At 33.7% G+C, this 23,847-nt stretch overlaps 1 protein-coding gene across 2 annotated transcripts in view; it reads right to left on the bottom strand.

The window, feature by feature from the left end:
* LOC124354991 (zinc finger protein 423) overlaps positions 1-23,847 on the bottom strand; it is a 336,258-nt gene continuing 312,411 nt past the window's right edge. For both annotated transcript variants that reach the window (XM_046805843.1, XM_046805844.1), the window contains 12 exons: positions 18,546-18,762; positions 17,258-17,429; positions 16,563-17,056; positions 12,240-12,629; positions 11,973-12,131; positions 10,331-10,501; positions 9,473-9,730; positions 6,215-6,391; positions 5,834-6,104; positions 5,574-5,722; positions 4,410-4,760; positions 1-2,990 (listed from right to left, as the gene is read on the bottom strand). In XM_046805843.1, the coding sequence (XP_046661799.1) occupies positions 2,586-2,990; positions 4,410-4,760; positions 5,574-5,722; positions 5,834-6,104; positions 6,215-6,391; positions 9,473-9,730; positions 10,331-10,501; positions 11,973-12,131; positions 12,240-12,629; positions 16,563-17,056; positions 17,258-17,429; positions 18,546-18,762 (3,214 nt within the window). In that variant the 3' untranslated portion in view covers positions 1-2,585. The remainder of the gene's footprint in view (positions 2,991-4,409; positions 4,761-5,573; positions 5,723-5,833; positions 6,105-6,214; positions 6,392-9,472; positions 9,731-10,330; positions 10,502-11,972; positions 12,132-12,239; positions 12,630-16,562; positions 17,057-17,257; positions 17,430-18,545; positions 18,763-23,847) is intronic.

Below are 23,847 nucleotides of genomic sequence, written 5' to 3'. Positions count from 1 at the left end.
TAGTCTTGTGATGCACAATGTAATATACTTTGGTTTATAAAATCAATGTAACATAAAGAACAATAATGTAACAAACTTAATACAACAATCAATTGTGATTGTACAGTACAATTATACACATTAGATTGTTAGTAATAGTAACATCTCAATATGAGGGCTCTATTAAAATCACTTAACCAGCTGCATTTCTCTCAGAGTTAATATTATAGAATACATGGTATTAATTTGTTACTTCATTGTAAATAACAGTTTTTCAAGTAATAGCTACCAAATAAACAAAGTAGGCATTTATTAATAAGATTATCATTGATATTTTCAGAAAGGAAACAGTAGATGAAAATATAATACACTGGCATAGCAATACAATTCCTAAATAAGGAAATATTTAAGAATCATAAACTGAATTATTATTACAGTATTATATATTTTTACGTAACAGAGAGAAATGCGGCTTAGGTGGTTTCCTTAACTAAATGACTAATATTATCATTAAAAGCTGGTTATTTGTGAAATACTTTATTTTGTTTTCATGTTGTTTATAATAAAATTTAAAATATGAAATATTTTCCTGTTTCAAATATATCACGGAAGGATCACTTTGTATTTTTATAATTCAAACTTATACAGTTTGTCAACTTTTTCCTGTTTTACAAATGTTGTGAAGTGTCTAAACTTGGTATGTTATCAAGTGTATTGTCACACCATTCACAATTCAATAAAGAAAATGTAACTTTCAAAGCAAATGATGGACAATGAACATCATGGACTGTGAGTGTTTTTCTCTTGAATGATTCAGTAATGCTTAAAACTCTCATTCCATAATGAATTGGGAGGTTTATTTTAAAAATAACATTCCTCCAGACAAATCTTTGAAATATTTTGACAGCACCAACAAACACAAAACTTTAAATATATCAGTGCACTATTCAGTGATTACAATACAATTGATTATTATATCTGGACAACATAAATCAAAACAGTTAGGTACAAAGAAACATTAATAGTATCAATCAACAACCATAGTACAAAATATGCAGAAACTATAACATCAATAAAGCCACAAAACAAACAGTTAGATTTAGTTTTGTGGTAAATGAAAAATTAATGTGAAATGTATGTACAGATTTTACAACAAACAGTAATATTCACACTCCACCTGAATTAAGTGATGATTATGAATAAATAAATATTATATAATTATATATAAACAATTTAAGGCGTTATAAAAGGAAACTACACAAATTATACAGCCATAACATTAGAGAGTAATAATCTATCACAGATAATCTAACATTGTAATAATACGAAACATTCATATTGCAGATGGAAAACATTACAGTATTTACAAGAGTATTCTGGACTTTATATACATTCGTATGTCATAATTTACTTAAAACGACATGAGACAATTAAATTAGTCAATAAATATTTATAAGATTACAAGTTAACAAAATATTATGGAAGTGATCATTCTGAAATGTAACATAATGAGTGATGTTGAAGACAGATCATATATTAATTATGTATCTTGTAAAGTATCATTCAATTTTAATATGATAAAAAAATCAATAAACCTTTTTCCATTTTATTATGCCTTTTGATTGTCACCAGACACTCTACAAAAATAAATACTAAAAGGAAATTTCTTTATATTTCTAAACCAGTTATACTATGTGATTTTAATATTAATTTTAAATACATGGTTTAGTTTTTGATGTTGACTAACAATTTGAAATTATATCTAATTGATAGTAAAATCAGCAGACATACCCTGAAACTTCCTTCTGGGGCCCTCTGATGAAAAACATATGACACACATAAAAGATTAAAATACCGGTAGAGAGCATTCATGATTGTTGGCATAAGAGAGCCTACCAGATAAGACCATCATCCATTAGAAATAATCCTGGCTCTCGTCCCTAAATTCAAACCTAATTTAGAACTACACTATGTAAAAATCTTTTAAAAATATTTATGTTTGTAATCTTTGTGAACAATACATAGAATATTTGATTGCTTCATCTAATTCATTTAAATGTTATGTAATGATATGTTGTGTTGATTTGATCTATCTAGTATGAATACAATTTCCCACGTGATCAAATATTTAGGTGAGGTAACAAGTTTTAACAATTTTGTTTTAAGTTTTCTTTGAAGATGGTATGTCTAGTGTTGGTATGATAGTTACAACATTAAATTTGCCTTCTCTATCAAATATGATGTAAAAAATCTTTAATATACAAATGTACTCTTTGTTTTTACTTTTGTGAAGTGTGTGAGTCTTACTGTAAAAATGCCTAATAAAAATAAACTGTTTGATATGGGTTTTTTGTGATTTTAAAACTGAATGATATTTTGCAATACAATGTTTACTAATAAAATATGAAATTATAAACATTACTAAATAACTTTTACTTATTTATGAATTGTACATAAAATACTCATCCTAATAAAAACATATATTTTTGTTGCTTTTGATAAAGTTTTACAGTACCAATATGTTCCTTTTTTTAATAGAGGACTACTTGGAAATACTAAGTAGTTCCCTTTAGGTTTAGTGAAAGAACAACATCAGAGTGAACAATTCATAGCCTCAAGGAACTGTCTGTGGCCAAATCGAGGGTTGCGGGGTGAACTGATTCCATTGATGGAGAATCTTCAGAAGATCTAACAGGTTCTTCACTATGATGATCACCCACATCTATTTGTTCTTCATCTTCCTCCTCTCCCTCCTCTCCCTCTTCCAATGTTTCTTGCTTTATTTCTTTCTTGATGACTTTTTCTTCAGAATGATCTAAATCCTCTTTGGCACCGTGTTGCTGTTGTGTATGAAACTGAAGCATTGCTGTATTGTCCAGTTCCTCTCTTCCAGTGCTTTTTGTGGGTTTGGATTTTGAATCAGATGATGTCATTTCCATTCCGCTAGTTGTTGACATTGGAGAGGAATTAACTGATTCCATCTTGGTATGATATGGGTAGTACGGTGGTACCTGAAACATGTATCTATCATAAGCCAAATAATAACTTGAATATTTTAAACTATAGTATGAGACACATCATTGCAAGCATGGCCGTATGGACAGTTAGCGCACCCCACTTTCCTTCTCACCTTGCGACGTTGCCACATTGTATATCAACTGATTCTCAGTATGAGGGAGTGACAATGTTGTTCTTTAGTATTTAATTATTCTACTTTTTTTTATTTCATTACTATTTTTTAATCACTGTTTTTGTCTTATTATAAATATATGTTCATATTTATCATAACAGTAAATGACTCAAAAACATAGAGAAGATAAAGTAGTAATGATTGCTTGATTGTTGAATTCTATAAATTTCCCATTACTGGTTATTCCTCTGTTACAGCTGGCAACACCGCACCACAACCCACGTTTGCATTGACATGTCTCGTACTTTAGTGGCACATAATGTTTAAGGTTAATTTCATCTTCAAAAAATCAATAATACAAAAATTAGACTATCGGTTGTTAGGATTCTTATAAAATTCGGAACGCATGAATGTATGCTTTAAATAGCAAGCTTACACTTTAGGACTTCTAATTACTTTCTTGCTCTTGTCTTATATATTCTTGTTATAAGGCAAATGCTTTGAATTCACATAAAAGAATAAACCGATCCTAAACTGAATTGTAAGTTCATTCCATCCTTGCTATTAGACAGTGATGTTAGACTTCTTCCTGCTGGCACTTAGTTCTCAACCATTGTGACAAAAAGCTATTCGAACTATGCAACAAATACTCAATTTATTTCTCCTAAAGAACTGATATAATGAATAATGAGTCATATAATATAAACTGTACATAATATATATACTGTAATTAATATCAAGCTTTGAAACTGCTGAGTCAAATCAAGAACAGAAAGTCGACCAAGAGCAAGAACTGACCGATCAATCAATCTCACATTTTCAACATTTATTTAATCACAGGCATTAAGTGGATTTCAAATGGTTAATCAAGATGCAAGTCAGAGTCCCCCTCTACACATGTAATCTGGAATAGACTCTAAAGTTGAAACCTAACAGTCTGTAGTCCACAGATAAAGACATTTGGTCAGTAAATGTTATGCCCCAATGTAATCATGACAGTTTTAATGGATCTTGATTACCTAATGTTATTAACTTTTAAATGGAGCAAGAGAAAAACACTGTATTTACCCAGAACAAAGGCATAAAACATACTTTGATAATGATGATCTCTGGTTGTTATAGCAATATCCTATTTTTTAATGTCACAGTTCTTAATTCTGTTATAATGTAACTTCAAAAGTGAAATTTCTAACCTATAAAATATAAAAATGAAGGGTTAGCTGAGCAAACTAGAGTGTGCCAGAGTCTGACTACAGAGAGCCAGCAGAAAGAAAACTGTTAATAATAAAAAAAAACCTACCTTTGCCCTATCCTCCGAGCTATCCTCTTCCATGTGAGAGAAGCTGTGGTTGTCTAGCTCTGCACGGAAGAAGAATCGTTGTGAACAGTGAGGGCAATCATAGGGTCGGGCGGCCAGTCCGTGGTCCAGCATGTGAGCCTGGAGACCGTGGGCAGCGGTGAATACTGCACTACAGATGTAGCAGGTGAAAGTGGGACAGCCGGCAAAAGTGTGCTCAATGAGATGTGTCTGTAGCTGCAACGGAGAGCCGAGCACTCGCATACACAAGCGACACTCCAGTCCTGAGTTACCCTCAGACATCAGGTGCGTGGCAACGTGCAGTTGGATTTCCTTCTCGCTCTCGAAGCTCACCTATAAACAGTTTCATTGTTCAGAACATGCAAAGCTTTTACAAAATAATAATATTTTCTCACACTTGGTAATTGTCATTAGGGTTTATAAAACATTTTTGAAATATTAGGAAATATTCATAACTAATTTTTTCCTAAAAGCATACAACCCAAAGCCAAAACAAACTTGATGTTTCACTGTGGAAGGCAATTGAACACAATGCATTGATGTTGTACTAAGTTCTGTCAATAAAAACATTAAGCCTGGTCATGTATTGAGCTGTGAACAGTTGTGCCAGTAAGACTTTTGTGTTTTACCTTTTCACAATATTTTTTTACTATTTCTTGTCAAAGTATAATGGTTGATCCTGAGGTATATATTAACTGTACAGAAAAATCTCACATTATAATAACACAATGTTAGAACTTAAAAATATTGTTTTCTCATATATTACAATTTTAAATGTATTTTCTACAAAATTTTGTTAGTATGATGCTTACAGTGTAATGAAAATGAATTGAAACAATCTTGAAATCTTAAAGCTGTAATACGTTTTTTTTTAAGAACACATTTTCAAATGCACTACTTTATGAAAAATCAAAGTGATGTACAATTGAACAAAATGTTTGTGTGAATAACCTATATTACTAAATATTTTTACATTTTATATTACTTTCTGGATTCTGTAAGATCTAAAGATTTTTAGATTAGACTGTCTTATTGATAAGCTTTATTTATCCAAGCTCCTGATCATCTTAATCATAAACTTTTTGAATTAGTGCTTTCAGAATAATTATTAAATTAGTAAGATCAATATATAATTCAAACATTTACCTGACATTTGATACACTGATATGTTTTTCTATGGACAGTGGCCATGTGGGCCTCAAGGGCGGATCCTGTCTCAAACTTAAGTTGGCATTCCGTGCAGCGGGTTGGTGAGGCTTTGCCGTGACGTTGATGGCACTCTTTACAAATTCCTCCTGCAGAATCATCATATAAAGGTTTAAGTCATGTTATTACTTGTAGGGTACTGGATTTCATACTTCTAAATAGGACTCAATCCGAAATGGATCAACTGAGTAACATCTTACCGATTAGCTCACGACGATCGCTTGCGTGCAGACACACAGAACACTGCGAGGTGTCTGATTGGTTTAGATGGAAGCGAGCATGGATCCTGGCCTCCATATCTGACACCAGGGTTTGTCTGCAGATGACACAAGCAGTTGGCAACACCAGCTGATTGGTAGGACTGCCACTGTCTGGTGGTGAGGTGTTGCTATGCTGTCTCAGATGTTGGTAGAACTGATCCTCATTAGTGATCGAAGCCTTGCATTGAGTGCAGGATGTTCCGTTGATTACCTGCAACAGAAAGGAGCATGGCAGTTTGTCATGAGTTGGTCAAAATGATGTTTTTAGAAGTAATCTTATAATGTCAGTGAACAGGTAAATAGAAATACAAGTGTAGATACCTTGCAGTGAGTGAGTTTGTGTTCAGCCAGGATGGCTGCCGAGCTGCACATCTCATCGCAGATGTTACACTTGTGCTTGCCCTGTGTTACACATCCCTGGGAATGGCTTTTCATGTGATTTTCTAGATCTGAGCGGGACTTGCAGCTCTCATTGCAGTAGGCGCAGTGCAAGCTCAACTGTTACATAAAAACAAGAATTGATTATTTTATTGTTTGTAAAGTTGAATTTTCAGATTGTATTATTAAATTGCAATAACTAAAAAAATCAGAACTTTACACAGTTTAAAAAATTTACACTGAATAATACAGTAGTGTAAATCTTTAATAGGCTTGTTTTGGAATTCTCTCGGTGTGATTGATTGCTTTGTAAATTAATATTTTACAACAGTAAATATTGATTTGTGACCTCCTCACATTACATGCAAATGAATATTTTGAAATATATTAAAAAGAACATTAGGTTGTTGTTAATTGTTTCCTTAAAGGTGTTAGAAGGTGTTTCTTATCTGATGAAAAATTAAGGGCTGAGAGGAATATGGAAAAATTACTATAATATTTTCACTACTTGCTCTTTAATAACATAATATTTACAAACCAAAATATTGAATAAATTGTGTTTTGATTCAAATTTTTTATAATTTGCAATAATTAATTGCAGTGTGGATTATTTTGTGCAGAAACAGAAGACTACCTCAAAGGTTCTAAATAATACTGAATTTCAATATACTCTGCCATCTCACTGTATGAGGACAAGAAAGCTTGGTTTTAATGTAGTAAAAAAGTTCAGATTATCCGCTTGGCCTTGAATTTGACTGATCATGTCATGTGACGTCATTCTATTGATTGACATTTGGTCATATAAGAAACCCATGTCCTGCCATCTATGACGTTTTCTAATAGTTGATCAAATGCCTTCCTTATAATATTGGCAAAAAAAAAAAAAAAAAATCAAAATCGCAATTCATTCTTTTCGTATGGTATTACTAAGCTAGCAGTCTGTGAATAAGGATTATGACAGTGGTCTTATGACAAGGATTATGGCAATCTCTCAAGATTGAGGGAAGTGGTCTTTCTATAGATCCACTCAACTATACATTTAGAACAATACAAATAGATTTTTCTATATTATGATAATTGAATGTTTAATTGAAGTTGATCCATAAATGGATATGCCAAAGACTATACTTGAATAAATGTTTGTAAAATATACTGTCTTCAAATTATTATATGTGCATAGTTTTAATATTTAATCCAGACTACAATTTTAAGCAATTCAATCAACGTCACCTTTCCCATGGTATTATTGTGGGGAGCCAGTGCAAGTAACGATTTAATTAAGGTGTTTAACATATTTAAAAAAAAACAGTAGCAGTCGTGGGACTGCCGATAGAAGTGAAAACGGAACTATTAAGTTGAGAGTAATTAAAACTATATGCAAAAATTATATGAAATTTTTTATGTTTTATTTATTAGTTACATATGATGGGTTAAACAAATCATGAACAAAATATAAATACAATGTGGTTGAAAAAAATAATTAATATACAATTATCTTAACAATATCTTAATAAAAAAGTACTGTAAGTATTAAAGAATATTATTTTAATGAAAAAAAAATTCAATGCAATCATTATACTTGTTGTAATTGCTCAATATTAATAGTTAGTTAAACATAGAATACAAGTGAGTAAACACCGAGTGAACAACAGTGAGTTGAACACCGTTGTAAATAATACAGTTATTGCTACGGATAAAGTATATAATTGCAATAACAATTAAACCCACAATATTTTTAAAACTAATAAATTAGTTAAATTAACTTGGTTCTTTTGTAAAGGTATTTTTATTGCACAATAAACTAATTTATTGAGTTAATACGGTATCAGTGAGCCAATGCGCCAACTACAGTTCCGGCAGAAATGTTCACTCATCACTTCATACGCTACTACAGGCTAAACTAAACTTCCAATAAAAAAATGATAAATTTAAAAAAAAAATATTCATCTATTTTCACACAACTTTCTCGCTGACAAATTTTGTCTGACCAAAAAATAAAAAAAATCCTCGCTTACTACTTTTTTCTTGTCATTGTAAACGCTATGTAAAATGTAAACAATAATCAAAATTATTTCGAAATTTTTTTAATATTTAAAAATGTAACCAATAGATTGCCAATATTAAGAGCTTTAATTTGACACATCTTACAGAATTGTACGACATTGGCTTCACTTTTAAATCGCGAGAGGAAGCCGTAAAGGTCACTGATTTTCGCAGTCTGTTTTCATACTCCACCGGGACAGTTTTAACACAGCAAGACTGACTTTTTCATGCAGGTTAGTAGTCCGCGGCCAAGTCTACGGTTTAAAAAACACAGTGAGACTGACTTTTTCATGCAGGTTAGTATCATTAGCATGTCAGTGACGCGAACCGAGGATTTTACCCTCTACCAAAACGCTCAACGCGCCTAAAGAAGTTTTCACTTCAAAAACCGTGGCATTAATGCAAAATTAAATTTAGAGTTGTGCAGGACAGTTTTAAAAAATTGGTTTAAAAAGCTGTTGACTTTATCATGTTTCTGACTTTGTTTGTTAAAATGTGCCTTAACCAGAGACTGGCCATTCGTGAGATAACAGTTGTTTATGAACACTTCACAAACAGGTATTCATTTTATAAACAGATTACCAAATTAAAAATGCCTGTGTTAAAAATACACCTCAACACTGCTTGGCCTCACATATTATAGTGTTAACGTGTTTTTGGCATTTGTCTGGGAGACCATTTGTGATAAAACTGATTCTAGCACTAGAAGTGGGTTTTAACCGCCGAGTATGAATGAAGCATGGATATTTGAATGTGGTCTTAATAAATATGGAATAAATATTTAAATTTTGATTTAGTAAATAGCTTTTACAGCACAATATATATTGTATGCTGCAAATAAATTATTTTATTAACTAGTATATTTCAAGATGCCCTCCTCTGCCAATAATCTTACCATTAAGTGTACTTTATTTTCAGAACTTGTAAAATTATTCTTGTCAACCGATTAATAAATTCCTCATTGTAGAAATAGGCTTGAATTCAAGCAATGGGACTGATACTATATTATGAAAAGGAACATTTTTGTCTATCATTTATTAATCATAATTTATCTCTTTAAATTATTAATGCTCTTAAAAGAATATCGTACAGAAGGATTATTGCACTATTTGTATTATTTCCAAGCAACTAGTGATGTGTTCACTCATAACGTGATACCTTTCCAGATGATGAGTTCTTTATATGGTGCACCAGTTTGCGATGAGCTGCCAACTCAGCCTCGGAAGCAAAGTCACCTCTCTCGCAAATCTCACAGGTACCAACGATGTTGTTGTTAGCAGAGTCTTGCTTCTTATTAGACTCAATGTTCCCATTAGTGCGGCTCGTACTACTCGTTGATGAGTGATTGGACGAGCTCTTGTTCCCTCCCTTAGGCTTGGAATGGGAACTTTCCATTTCATCACCTCCATTTAGTATCTGAAACATTCAATCAAACATTTCATAGTTACATACAAAATAAATATTCATAGTAATGCAACTAACTTTAGCTGTTTATTCCACAATGTAGTAATTAAATATGTGTCTAAACTGTAGATATCTTTAATTTCATTAATTGAAAATAACTCCCTATCAGTTTCATGTACTGTATGCCAAATGTTCAGAATTCGACATTCACAAAATCAATATGCGATCAGTGCTTTATAGATAAGGGAAGTTTATTTTACTAATTTTGTTAGCATGTTTGATGAATAAAATGTATTTTGACGTTCAGACAAACATTTAAGTAAATTGATTGAATAATTTAGGATAATAAAATATTTTTTCCTGTAATATAAAGTTTAATAATGTTGTATTAATTCTGATGCAATGTAAACTTTGAATCTAAAAATAGATTTAAAATGTTACGTGAACTACATAAAACAATATAGTGAATGATTCAAAACATGTTTTTTATGTTTATTTGAGAAGGGCATCTTAAATTGTTAACATTGGTACTGTATGAAGGATGAACATTAATGTGTAAGATGTTATAATGTCCTTTTAATAATCAAACAAATGTTGATAAAAATTCCTTACCTGAGATGAGTGATGGGTTTGCATATGTCTATCAAGTAGAAACTCTATATGGAATGACTCCGGGCACAAATGGCAATGAAACTGTTTGGTATGGACAGCCAGGTGTAGTTGCATCTCTAGTTCTGTGGGAAAACTCAAGCGGCAAAACAAACATCGGAACAGCTGGGCCGGCTAAAACATCAAATTATAATTGTTATAAAAAGACTATAATTAGGGATTTTAAGGTTACAGACAAAGTTGACGGCCTTACCTAAGTAATGAGTCTTGTTTAACAGTAAACCTAGTTACTTGGTTGGATTCATGAGAAATGTATGAAACAACTTTGGTATTTTATTAACAACAGGGTTTACAATTTTACCATTAATATAGTTAGAATTGTTTTAACTGTAACTATTACTTAGAGCCAATATGTAAGTAACCTGCTACGTTGGTGTCAAAAAGTGCGTGTTGGAAAATGTGAACTATTTTTTTATACAAGTACAAAGCCTTTAAAGAGATACAACAGATTTAATTATTAAATGCACCAATTACTCTTTTAACTGTCAAAAATATTATTGAAGACTCTTGGAGCTATTGGAAACATTGTAAACTAGTTGTAGTTAATAATAACAATTCTTTTTCAATATAACATTTATTTTCAAAACAAGCCCTTCCATAACAATATATTGGTAAAGTCCCCTGAGGATAAAACCTTTGGTTTCAAAGGGCCTTCTTCCAAAAATAAATATTCATTGTTAAAAAAAGTGAATGGGGAACGGACCAGAACACCTTCCATACAAAAATCTCAAAGGAAAGAATATTAAAGACAGGTACCACCAAATAAAAAGCAGTTATGAATCTTTATGATTAAAAATCTACTAAGTGCTCTGAAAACATACAGGATATTAGGAGTGATATTTCCTAATCTCATTTTTCAAAAAAATGTAGTATGTTCTTACATTTATTTAGGAGTTGATAAAAATGCTTGTTTATAACAACTTAATTTCTAAATAGATTCAATAAGCAATATATGTAAAAGTTATTATTGCTGGTATAAATTAACAATTATTCTTAAAGCATCTAATCACTATTGATGCCAAATTGAGTAGTATGAATTTTGTTTTAGATAAATGAAGGAAAAGATAATTTTGATGAATCCCTTTTGTTTAGAATTAAATTAAGTACTTTGAACTCAAATTTTAGTGTATTTCCAAGTATGTTCTGTAAAAACAATAATGTGTAAATCAATGTAACATAACGTCATAATTTAATTAAATCATTATTTAGTAACCTTGAGTATCTTTAAAAACTCTTCAGTCTAGTCTTGATGAATTATCTCCAGGTCAGAAAGTAGAATGGCATAAACATAATCAATGTACTGCCAAGTAAATTTCAAACGGAGAGTAAGAAGTTAATGTAAATGATATTAACCCCTGTAGTATAACCATCACCAATGTGACCTACTCTCTGAAGTCTCACTCCAATAGAATGGCTATCAGAAGGTTATAAAAAAAAGACAAAACCTTCTCTTTGCTTTTCACAATCATTACTATTCATTGCTTTTGGCAGTTTTATTTTTTCAATACTTTTAGTGACTTTCTTCTCCGCAATTCTCTACTAAAAATATTTTAACATACAGCACGGACAAAGGGATAATACTGACCTGGATGACAGGAGGTTTGGCCGTTGCTAGGAGTTGTGGGGTGTGCATGGTCCGGACATGAATACTGAAGTCCATCTCAGAATGATAAACAGCAAGCGTGGGGCAAGCGATGCATCGATACTGCTTCGACTCACTGCTGTGATTCACCGAAAAATGAACCTACAATTTACATTGAATAGTTTATTTTTGTTTCTTGAAGACGCAGCTATTTACTATTTTATTTCATTACGCAAAACAGAAAGAATAAATGTATCGCATATTGCTCACCTGTATGGCTTGTTTAGAATCAAACATCTCTTTGCAGATTGCACATCTGAAGAGGTGTTGAGCATGGACCTCTAGTTGATGTTTTTGAAGATCATCAGAATGCTTGAACACCTTCAGGCAGCTTTGGCAGGTAAATTCAGAAGTTGACGATAAAAAGTGGGATGTTATATGACGAGGCAACTCTGCTGGGGAGTTGAGTTGAACCCCACAGTGGGGACAGATGACAGGTGGGGTCTTGCGAGGCTCTGTGCCACCTCCTAGAAGTCCTCTCAGGCCTCCTGCCTCATCTATGTGAGACTTAACGTGACTCCTAAAAGCCTCGAAGTTTGGCAGGGCAGCATCACATTGGTTACATAGTAAGGTTCCAGGATTCTCATAATGGTGGTGGTTCTGAAATCAGAAGATTAATCATAATTTAAATAAATTGTGAAAATTTGAGTAATATTATCCAATATGTTTATTTGATTTAAATTGTCACAATTTATGTAACATCGACAAAGATTTATGAATGAACAGTAATTGATTTTATTTAATGGTGGTGTAATGGTAGCATTCTCACCTAGAAATTGAGATATCCATGTTCCAGTCATGGCAGAGTGAGTACTTTTATTTATCAATCTTTATTGATATTAAATTAGGCTATAGGCACTTATGAAAATGTAATGAATAGTAAAGTCTTTTTACAGCATTTGTTTGTCTCATGTTAGTTTAAACACATGTGTGACAGAAAAAATAAAGTATAATTGATAGACTAGAAGTAAGGGATACTTGTATTATTATCACCGGGCAAAAAGTGTTTTTTATTACTATGGACTATTTATTTTATTTTTCATTAATTTTTATTCTTATTTTATAGACAATAGACAATATTCTTTATTCATAAACGTTGAGTTTAGAATTTTTGTCAATACAATAAAGGACATACAGAACATAAAATTAAAAATATCAGTTCATGATGCAATTGATTTCCAGTTTATGAACTCTTGAATAGTGTAGAAGGGTTGCTGGAGAAACCAACTTTTGAGTGAGTTCTTCAGGTGTTTGGCTGGTGTTTTCTTCAGTGAGTCTGGTAGAATGTTGAAATAGATTGCTTCTTTGTATGATGGTTTCCTCTCATATAACTTAGGTGGTGTGTTTCAAGAGCAAAGTGGTGTGTCTATTTCTTGTGTTGTAGCTGTGATGGTCTCCAGTTCTAGTCTGTCCAGTTGTTACAGAGTGCAAAATAGTATCAATTATATAAAGAGCTACTACTGTTAAAATCCTCAGTTCTCTGAAGGCTTCCACTGCAACTGTCTCGTGGTGGTCTCAGTCCAGTAAGAGCTCTGATGGTTCTCTTTTGTATTACTAATACTCTTTGTAAATTTGTTGCTGTTGTACTTCCCCATACAATTAATCCATATCTAAGGTGGGACTCAAAGAGAGAATGGTAGGCTGATTTACCCATATCTATATTGCTAATTTGTTTTAATTCGTCGTACTACATAAAGGCAGGAGCTAAGTTTTTTGCAGAGTTTATCCACATGAGGCTCCCAGGATAGTTTGTTGTCTAGAGTCAGACCTAGGTATTTTGTTGATGTTGTTACCTCTAGCTCTGGGAGACCCCTGTGATGGTTTCGGGAGGCAGTGAAAATTAGCTGCTGTGTTTTCTTCTCATTTAGTACCAGATCATTGATATGGCAGTATTGCTTTGCCATATCAAAAAGCTATATACGAATTGATGTCAAGTTGTTCTTTGTCTTTCTCAGTAATAATAAGGGCAGTGTCATCAGCATACATCACAAACCTTGCAGTATTTCTCCAGATATTGTGGGAAGTCATTTGTCAAAAGAGTGTAAAGCACTGGACCAAAGCACAGATCCTTGAGGTACGCCTCTTGTTACTGGTAACAGTTCCGACTTTATTTTGTGAATTATTCCGTTGCTTGATGATGTAAGCTCTACGAGTTGTTTCCTGTTGCTCAAGTAGCTCTTGAACCAGTCTGCCTCTTTGTCTTCAATTCCTAATGATCTGAGTTTTTCAATTATAAGCCATGCTCTAGGCAGTCAAAGGCCTTACTGAAGTCTAGGAAGATACTTGTGGCTATACAACCTTCTTCTAGTTTGTCGATTAATAGATTCAACTAGCTGAGTTATTGCTGTGTGGTTGTTGATTTATTCTTCTTGAAGCCATGCTGTCTTGGAGTAAGAAGTTCATTTTGATTCAGGTGGCCTAGAAGTCTTTTCAAGATGACACGTTCTAGAATCTTTGAGAAGGTTGATATTAGTGAAATGGGGCGGGTAGTTGCATGGTTCATTCGTTTGACCGTCTTTATATTTAGGATATATTTTTGAAGTTTTTTAAACAATTTGGAAATATTCCTTGGGAAAGAGATTTATTAATTAAATTTGTTAGTGGGATGAGAATTTCATTTTTGCAATATTTAACCAATTTTGATGAAAAATCATCTTCTCCTGCTGAGGACTTTTGTTTTAGTCCATTTATAATTTTGCCAATTTCATCACAGTTTGTTTTATAGAAGTACAAATTGCATTTTGAGGTGTCTTGGGTTATTGTTTTCGTGTGCTTGTTGTTATTCTGTGTACTGTTCATGAGTGTTCTTTCAGATGTGGTTGCAAAAAATTCATTGAGATGATTTGCTATTTCTGTTGGTGAAGAGACGGTATCCTGTTGACGATGAGAGTGTCTAGCTGCATGTTTGAGGTACGAGACTTTCTTTCCTGGTTAATTATATTCCATAAAACTTTGGTCTTGTTGTCTGCTTCCTCAAATCTGTTTGCGATCTCTTCTTTCTTAAGTGTTTTTAATTTCAGATCATAGGCTTTCTTCTTTTGTGCTGCTTCCATCTTATCCTCTGGTTTCCTGTGAGAATTGCTCGGTTTATGGTTCTTAGGTTAATTGTCCTTGAGCTCATTGCTTTCTGCATCCCATATTTTTTTGAGGTTGTTCTTTTTTAGTTTTATAATAGAGAGAGGACAGGAGATGTCTAATGCTTGTTGAAGTGTTTTGTGGAACATTTCAAATGCGTCATCAACATTGCTTGTTTGTAATACCTTACTCCAGTCCTTTACTTCCAGTAAAAGTCTTAAGTCCTCCATTGTATATTTGTTTATTTTCTTGTCAGTGTCTGTGCTGGGGATGAGTCTTTTGTCTGTATTGATTTTACATAACTGGGCACAGTGGTCGGATATTCTGTGTCGAGGACTTGGGTAGATATGTCAGCTTCACTCATGTTTGTACATATAAAGTCGATGGAGGTTTGGCTACTATGCTATTATTCTTGTGGGGGGTAGTTTAAGTCTTCTCAAGTCATATCCTAGGAGTGCTTCTTCCAGTTTCAGTGTGTTTTCATTCACTGTCATGGCATCTACATTTATATCACCCATTACAATCATAGGATTATTTGTTGTAAGAGCGTTGTCTAGTTGAGCCATGAGTACTTCAATGGCTTGGTCAAGATTACTGCTAGGTGATCTGTATACCCCTAGAATATACAGTTGCTGTTTTTTCAGTTTTATTTTAAGAAGGGTTGTTTCACATATACATTCTGAGGCTGGGTTGGATGTTGAGACAAATGTTATGTCATTTTGCACATTGGATTTTGCAAATACAGCAACACCTCCTTTTTTGTGATTCTGTCTGCTGAACCCTCCAATTAAGCTATACCTGTAAGTCTGGTATGTTCTAAAACTTTTCAAACATTAGGCCATGTTCTGATAGTATTACTATGTCGGGCTTAGTGTAGTGAAGAAAGTGTGTTACTCTCTCAATTTTATTCTGTAGTCCATCTACATTTTGGTGTGTGCCACTACTAATCTTTTACTGTTTTTGGTTTGATATATTTTTTGTTTTACAAAAGTCCTGGTTTTGTAGTGTATTTTCTCTTTGTCTTTTTGTTTTTGTCCCATGTCTAAAAAATGAGTGCTTTTATTACTGTTGTCAGAGGATTTAGTTAATTGTCTGACATTTAGATGACAAGATGACAGATTAGATGACAATTGTCTGATTTAGTTAATTTAGATTATATGTATACATCCTATTTCTTTATCAACATTCGCAATTTATTTGGTCAATTGTTACTAAAATGGTTTTTATACTACAGTCCAAGTTAAACAAAAAACTGTAATAATTGCACTAATAAACTGTTATATAACACACGATACACATATTTCTATACTCGTTTCATTTTTGTATATTGATTATTTGTATACACATAATGTACCAATTACACTGAAAAATTGGTTTACAACACCAATTACTAAAGTAATATTAAATTTCACATGTCTTTCACATTCTTTACTATGTGGGATTAGTATTTCCACATACCATGGTAGGAGTCCGGCGAGCAATCTCAACACCATTTGAAGATGATGAAATCCCATTCTCCGAGTGTCTGGCTTTCTTGGATGGTCTCTCATCAGAAGTTCTCGCATTGGACTTTTTGGTCAGTGACAGATCAGTGGGCTTCATCTGGTCTGCCGCTGATCTGCCGAACACTCCCATAGACGTGCCGTGGAGCAGTACGTAGTGTTCAGCAAACAGGGCGGGTGAGGAGAATTGGAGGTTGCACTGGACGCACAACAACGAACCGGTCTCCTTAGCGTGGAATCCATGGACGGTAAAGGTGTGTTTCTGCAGGGCAGGTACTGAGTGGAATCTCATGGTGCAGAGGTCACAGGAGTAGGGCAGTGATGGGGAAGGGGGAGTCAGCATCGGGTGTCGATGCGACGGCAATAGGCTAGGGGATGGCGAGGCTTGGGAGGGGAAGAGAGGTCGCTCTTGTGGAACATCTCGCTGTCTCTCGCCATTGAAGATGGTACCTATTATAAAAAAATGAATTGAAACACTTTAGACAAAATGTTTTATTGAATAAAACTTAACTTAATTCAGCAGAGAACTAATAAATAGAATTAATATAATGCTACATTTTTAGAAAAGTACTTATAAGCCAGTATTTGAAACTTGCTCAACTTGAGTTATTTGTTACTCATAATTAAAACATAACAGAACGATTATCTCACCATGCATAGTTTGCATATGAAGTTGTAGAGCTTCCAAGCTAGTAAAACTTTCCCTGGTGCAGAATACACAAGATATGCCACTATCGTGGGGAGACAGCCGGAGCCGACGTGGGGATGGTACAACTGGAGGCGTAGCTCTAGCTTCCACATTGTGCTGTGACGCCATGTGACTCTGGCAGACAGAGGATTATTGTTTTAACATAGATGATTCAGGTAATCGTATGAAATATGTAGGAGGAATCGCTTAATGGAAGCAAATGTGGCAAGATATATGTGGTTAGGAGAATGTCTTCCATCCTACTTTTTAGTAATAAAAAAGATCCAGAGAGATTTTCCTCTACAACTACAAAAGTTAACACATTGCATTTATAAATAATTATTATACTGAAAGGTAAAATTGTTATGTCTGTTATTGTATTGTCACTCTCAGAAGTGTGTGAGAAAACACAAAGATCTATGATCTTTTCTTTTTGATCCACCTCTGTAACAGAATAATGGAAAGGAGGAACCTTAATTAAAAATATTAAAGGAAAATATACTGGTAATAATTCATTTATTTAAAATCATTTGTTATGGAGCCCTCTCTACCTAAGAAGAGAGATTCAATAAATTGAGCAACAATTTTTCTGTCAAGGAATATAAGAAAACATACATTTTAGAGTTAAACCCAAACTTTATAAGGACATTTTGAATATGTAGCTTATATTTGTTTCTTATATTTAAATCACTAAATTTAAATATCACAACAAACCAATACTTCAAACTCTTTATTTTGTGAGATCTTTTGACACCAAGGCTATATCTTTGTCAGACACTCCATAAAATAAAATACAAAACATATATTTCTATAGATTCACGATTGAGTAAAACACTGAAAGCTATTACAAAAGTAACTTTACTTCCTTTTTGTAAGTACATTTTAAAACTATTTGAAATAAGCAGTATTTTATAGTCTAAAATTTCAACTGAACAGATTTATTTCATAATATTACAACATAGTACCTATTGTAAAAATTAACACTTCTCTGAAAAATTCTGAGAAATAAACTGTTATGAGTTAAAAACTCTTTAGTATTATAATGGACAGTATTGTTTTTGTAGTACAAATTCTTCGGCAAGACCAGTGATTGAGTATGGACACAAATCATAACTCTGTTACAACTGGTGCTTCGTGATAAAAATATCATCCTAATATGTTTGAGAAAAATTTTTATAATTTACATTAAAAAATTTCTTTGTATTGATTTCAAAATAGAGCAGCAAATCAAGTAGCCAGAGTTCAACTCACCTGCAGATCTTCAGGTTTGCGGAAGATTTCGGAACACTGCAGACACTTGAAGGTGGTGCCAGGAGCAGCAGGGGTGGGGGAGGGGGTGTCACTGGCCTTCTTGTGGGTCTGCATATGACTGGTGAGGGCGGCAGCAGTGTTGTAGCCACGGTTACATACCGTACATTGGAACGGTTTCAGGTTGTCATGAGTCCTCATGTGAATTTTAAGGTGGTCACTGTAACAAGATATATTGCTGTAACTGATCCGTTCCGTGTTATTTTTGAGAATGATCTACTGCAATTACCTTATAAATAATCAGATAAATGTATAAACATATGTTTATAGATTTTTAAAATACTGTCCTATCACATTATAGTGGAATTCTTAAGAATCATAAACAAATTGAACCACAAAGTCTAATAATTTTAAATGTTAATCTTTAGTTAGTTTTTTTTACTACAATTTTGCAAGACTTAGTTACATGTTTTGTTTTCATATTAGCACGACTTCATTTTTCATTACTCAAGGATTTGTTGAACAAACCATGAAAATTCCAATGCTTACGTGTGATTTTTTTGATTTCTGACTCATACAAAACAGATGCAGTCAGTTTTGTATAACAACAAAATGTATTATTAGATATTAAAAAACTGTTATTTCAAAGTTTTGTTAATAGCTGACTATGTATCACGTATCAGACTTTGCTGATGTTGTATGCAAATTTCAAGTTTATAGCTCATTCATTCTAAAGATGTCATGTGGACTTATACAGAAAATACATTTTTAATCCCTCCTCCCCTCCAGCAGACAAACTTAAATCGTGTCATCCTACTGAGTGAGTGATAGGCTTAAATGACGTTCAGCCAAATCATGCACCACATGGTTGGACATGCACCATCATCAATGTCAGTTTATATAAAAATGAAGCTTCATACAAAGTTTGAAGTCTTTAGGTCATTTCTTTGTTCGAGTTAGTTTTTGGTGATATAAATTGTGTGGAGATCAGATTGCAGATATTGAACTTAGCGTTATTGACCTTTTGTATCAATGAATGATGGGAGATGTCCGGAAAATCCTGTTTGCTTCTTTATGTCAGTTGTTTCTATACATACCTTCCTTCCAATATGAAATCAGACATTGTTTGCTATGCGGATGACACAACTGCTCTATCTTCTTGTCGTGATATTCACAGCCTCGAAATTATTATGAATCAGTCGTATGTCAGCTTGAATAAGTGGTTTGAGTCAAATGGTCTCCTATTGAATGAAGAAAAAACTAAAATTATGGTTTTCTCACCAACTTCTCGTGATATAGCGGGTTTCAGCGTAAATGGTATCAACCCATCAGAGTCTGCCTCTCTTCTTGGTGTTGTCATTGATTACAAGCTCAACTGGTCTAAACATATAGATACGCTATGCTCAAAGCTGTCTTCAATTACCTTTGCTTTTCGAGTTTTAATGCCTGCAGTTGGTAAAGAAACTATCGTTCAAATTTACTATGCTTATGTATACAGTAGACTGAAATATGCTATTGGATTCTGGGGATCTTCTAGTGAAATTTTAAGGGTATTTAGATTCCAGAAAAGAATTGTTCGCATTATGTCTGCAGCAGGTAATCGTGCTCACTGTAAGCCTTTTTTTCAGCAACTGAATCTCCTCACTCTTCCAAGCATCTATATACTTGAAGTTTTGACTTTCTTCAAAAATAACCCACATCTTTTTGCAGAGAACACTTTTAATCATCAGTACGATACCCGCCACAGGGGTAATATGGTCTACCCGATCCATAGATTGACAATTTTCGAAAGGGGCATGCACTATTCAGCTCTACGGCTCTATAACGCGCTGCCTCGGCACCTGAAAAACATAACCAGCTCACAAATTTTTCTAAAAAACATTAAAAACTATTTTGCTTGAAAAATGCCCATATTCTGTTCAAGAATTCCTGTCATATTGCACAAACATGTGAAATAACCTATGTTGACTATTTGATTGTTGATTTTATTTAATTGTTATTGTTATATTTATATACGTACTATTTTATCTATGACTTATTTCATGTAACTTTGTGTTATTAACGAAATAAATTATTTCTGATTCTGATTCTGATTCTGATTCTGATTCATCGTATGGACATAAAAATACAAATTATATTATTCCAGCCCCTCGAGCGATAGATTTTGTCAACGCTTAGCCAATAATATAGCTACCAACATTTTAAAATAGAAAAACAGATGCGTAATTTATAATGAAAACGTTGAAATGCATCACCTTGACACATACGTAGTCATTGCTACGTTGAGAGAAAAATTTTAGCATCAGTACAAGAACTATTGTTCTATATAGTACTATACTACAGTTAAATGTGTGGTAAAATTATCTACCACATAAGATTCAGTAGATTTGACCGCATAAAATATAAAACTACCACAAATCCACACGAAACGAGGAGAACAAAGCCAGACATAGCATCAATAATGATATGATTATTGTTTAATTCTGTCACAGCTGACTAATTACAACAATTGCAATCTATTTAATGCATGTTAATCATATGTTGGTCAGCTGATAATTAAAACTACAGACTAAGCCCGGCGGGCCGCTCATCCCCTGTTATAATTACATTTCAATATAAAAGTCAGACGAGTTTAATATAGGGTCAGCTCGGACCACTTGAATAATCAATGTTCTGATTATCTGTTGGATTATTGTCAAACATTTTCAACAAATATACTCATCCGTTGACATTCTTCATCAGTGAACCACTGATTATTTAAAACATTCAGTTGATAATTGTAAATAATTTAATGGTGTATTAAGTTTTCTTTTGGGAATCTACTGGTATTTTATAATGAATAAATGTTGTTTTTTACTACTCCCAAGTGAATGCAGTAGGTAGACCTTTGCTTAGTATTCATTTGGGTATTGAATATAAATTTAATGTATTCAGTTTTCCTTTAATTTATGTTGTTTTGTATTACTCTATACAAATCTGAAGATAATTCGTGTTATATTATTTAATAATTTAACGTCCCATGAAGAGCCTCATTCATAATTCTTAAAAATACGTTTATGATTGAAACTACTCTCGGGAAAGAGGTAAGAAACAATTCAACTATCATTAAAAGTTCTGAAAATAGACTTAAAAAAACGAGAATAATATTTATAAGGAACAATATAGTATGTAGTAAGGTGTTTTATAATTTAACTGGTATAGCTGGTAAAGGTGCAATAATGCAAGAATTTATGTTTAGTAGATACGTACATTCTAGTAGATTTTAGAAGCCAAATTAAGTGATACTTTATATACGGCTTTTATTTGGGGTAGTGATGAAAAAACAAATCATGTGGTGAGCTACTTTGGGGAAACAGTCAAATTGCCCGCCGTGGGAAATCGCCCAGACACGGACAAACGTTCCGTTGTTCCCCTACCTAATGTTCCACCATTCCTCCTGTCTGAAGCCTTGTTATGCCAGACGCTGAATTATGCACAATTATTTCTCTCCGTTCCTTTTGACGGATCTATCTCACGTGCATCAACGAGTGGGTCTCGTTGCACCTGTTCTTACAACTGATTCCAAAATCTTAAGACCGAACTTACAAATCAAATATCAGGGAGCATAAACATCACTCTTGCATCGGGAAAATAGGTGATTACGATGGGGCTTTCACCTCATAAAAATGTAATCTTCACACTTGAGCAAGGTGACACACATGTGTATATTCTATTGGCAACGATATGAACCACGTCCGAAGATTGTGACAATAGACCGGATTTGGACACGCTCGCGGCGCACGCGACACGGAGGCGAGCGGCAGCGGGCGCGTAGGAGCGTACACCAGTCGCGGTCGTGCCGTTGTGGACCCAATAATAAGACAAAATGAGTTGTATTGGAGGAGTTAGAGGTAACAAGCATGACTGGTGTGACGGGACGACAAAGGTACACGTGGACGGCACGTGGACAGACAGACAGACAGACAATCCTGACAGGACGTGACGTGAAGGTAGCGAGCAGGTGACCAGGCTTTCTACTGGGGAATCGCCGCACATCGCTGGTGCACCTGAACACAGAGACGCCCGTCTAAGATCGTTCTCTTTGTAGGATTTCGGAATGTAAAATTATTCATCCCCAATGAACGATTCGGTGAAAAAATCCTGCAATCCAGCAAAAGGAATCGGTCCTCCCGAGTCATCTGACAACCACCTTTCCTTGGGATGACATAGACGTGGTGAAAGGATTATTTGCAAACATGTACACTGTATTACGGCTGGCCACCGAACTCACAAATACAGAGACTCCCGTGTTTCAGACTTTGTGTAAAATTGGTGAACTACTAGATTACTACTGTAATTGGCCAATTGGTAAAAGGCTCGTGTCAAGAAACAGTGGATCTAAGATAAGGATAGATCTAAGTAATAATAACAAGCACTCATCTCATTTCACCATTATGTTTACATTTTTCACATTCATCTTGAAATATGAACTGTCTCACGTTTATAGAGTTTACGAGTAACTTTGTATTAGTCACACCGTTTCAGATGTAATGACACAAAATAAAAACTTTATACTAGAATTGGGAGTTACACTTCTTCGTAATTTGCTTGCTATACTGGATGGAGTATTAATGATAATCTAATGATTATTCCACACCCGATAATAAGACAAGCCTTACACCTTTATATCACTTTACGTAACAGGTCGTGCCATTTTAATTGAAAAATGCTACAAAGTATTTCTTACAACTGTTTTATGTAGTAAATAACAGTTATTTTCCTGTAATTCATTACGGTTTCGAGGTAGTAGACCTACTTGTGCAATAGACAGTATTGATGTGGTGGGATATTTACACTGAACAAATTTTGAGGTACAACGTATTAAGCAAATCAACATTGATAATATCCTCGTATGTGATTCCTAAACAACAAATCATAAGCTAACAGATGTTTATCGAGTGAAACCTGTTAAACAGTGAACTTGTGCCTCATTTATCCAGTATGGCTTCCTATCGTGATGAGATGTTGTCACACATCATGTTTAACCTTTTTAAATCTATGTAAGTTTTATTTACTACTGCACACTCATCTATAGGTTGGTTTACGAACTTGATTAAATGCCGTATTTTAATCACTACGTTAATGGGTCTCTACTGATTAAAATCAATGTTTTATGGCAAAAGCCACTCATATTTTTACGTTACTCATTGGCACTCATCGTTGCGATCACGAGGAAATAATTTCCAATTCTACAAAGAGAGCCAGCAGACGTTAAGGGACATCTGGTGAAGTCTCTAGCGGGAAGAGTAAGCACCAAGTATTCGTA

Source organism: Homalodisca vitripennis, chromosome 2 (assembly GCF_021130785.1).
Source record: "Homalodisca vitripennis isolate AUS2020 chromosome 2, UT_GWSS_2.1, whole genome shotgun sequence".
NCBI lineage: Eukaryota > Metazoa > Arthropoda > Insecta > Hemiptera > Cicadellidae > Homalodisca > Homalodisca vitripennis.
This window is presented reverse-complemented; position numbering and strand designations above follow the sequence as displayed.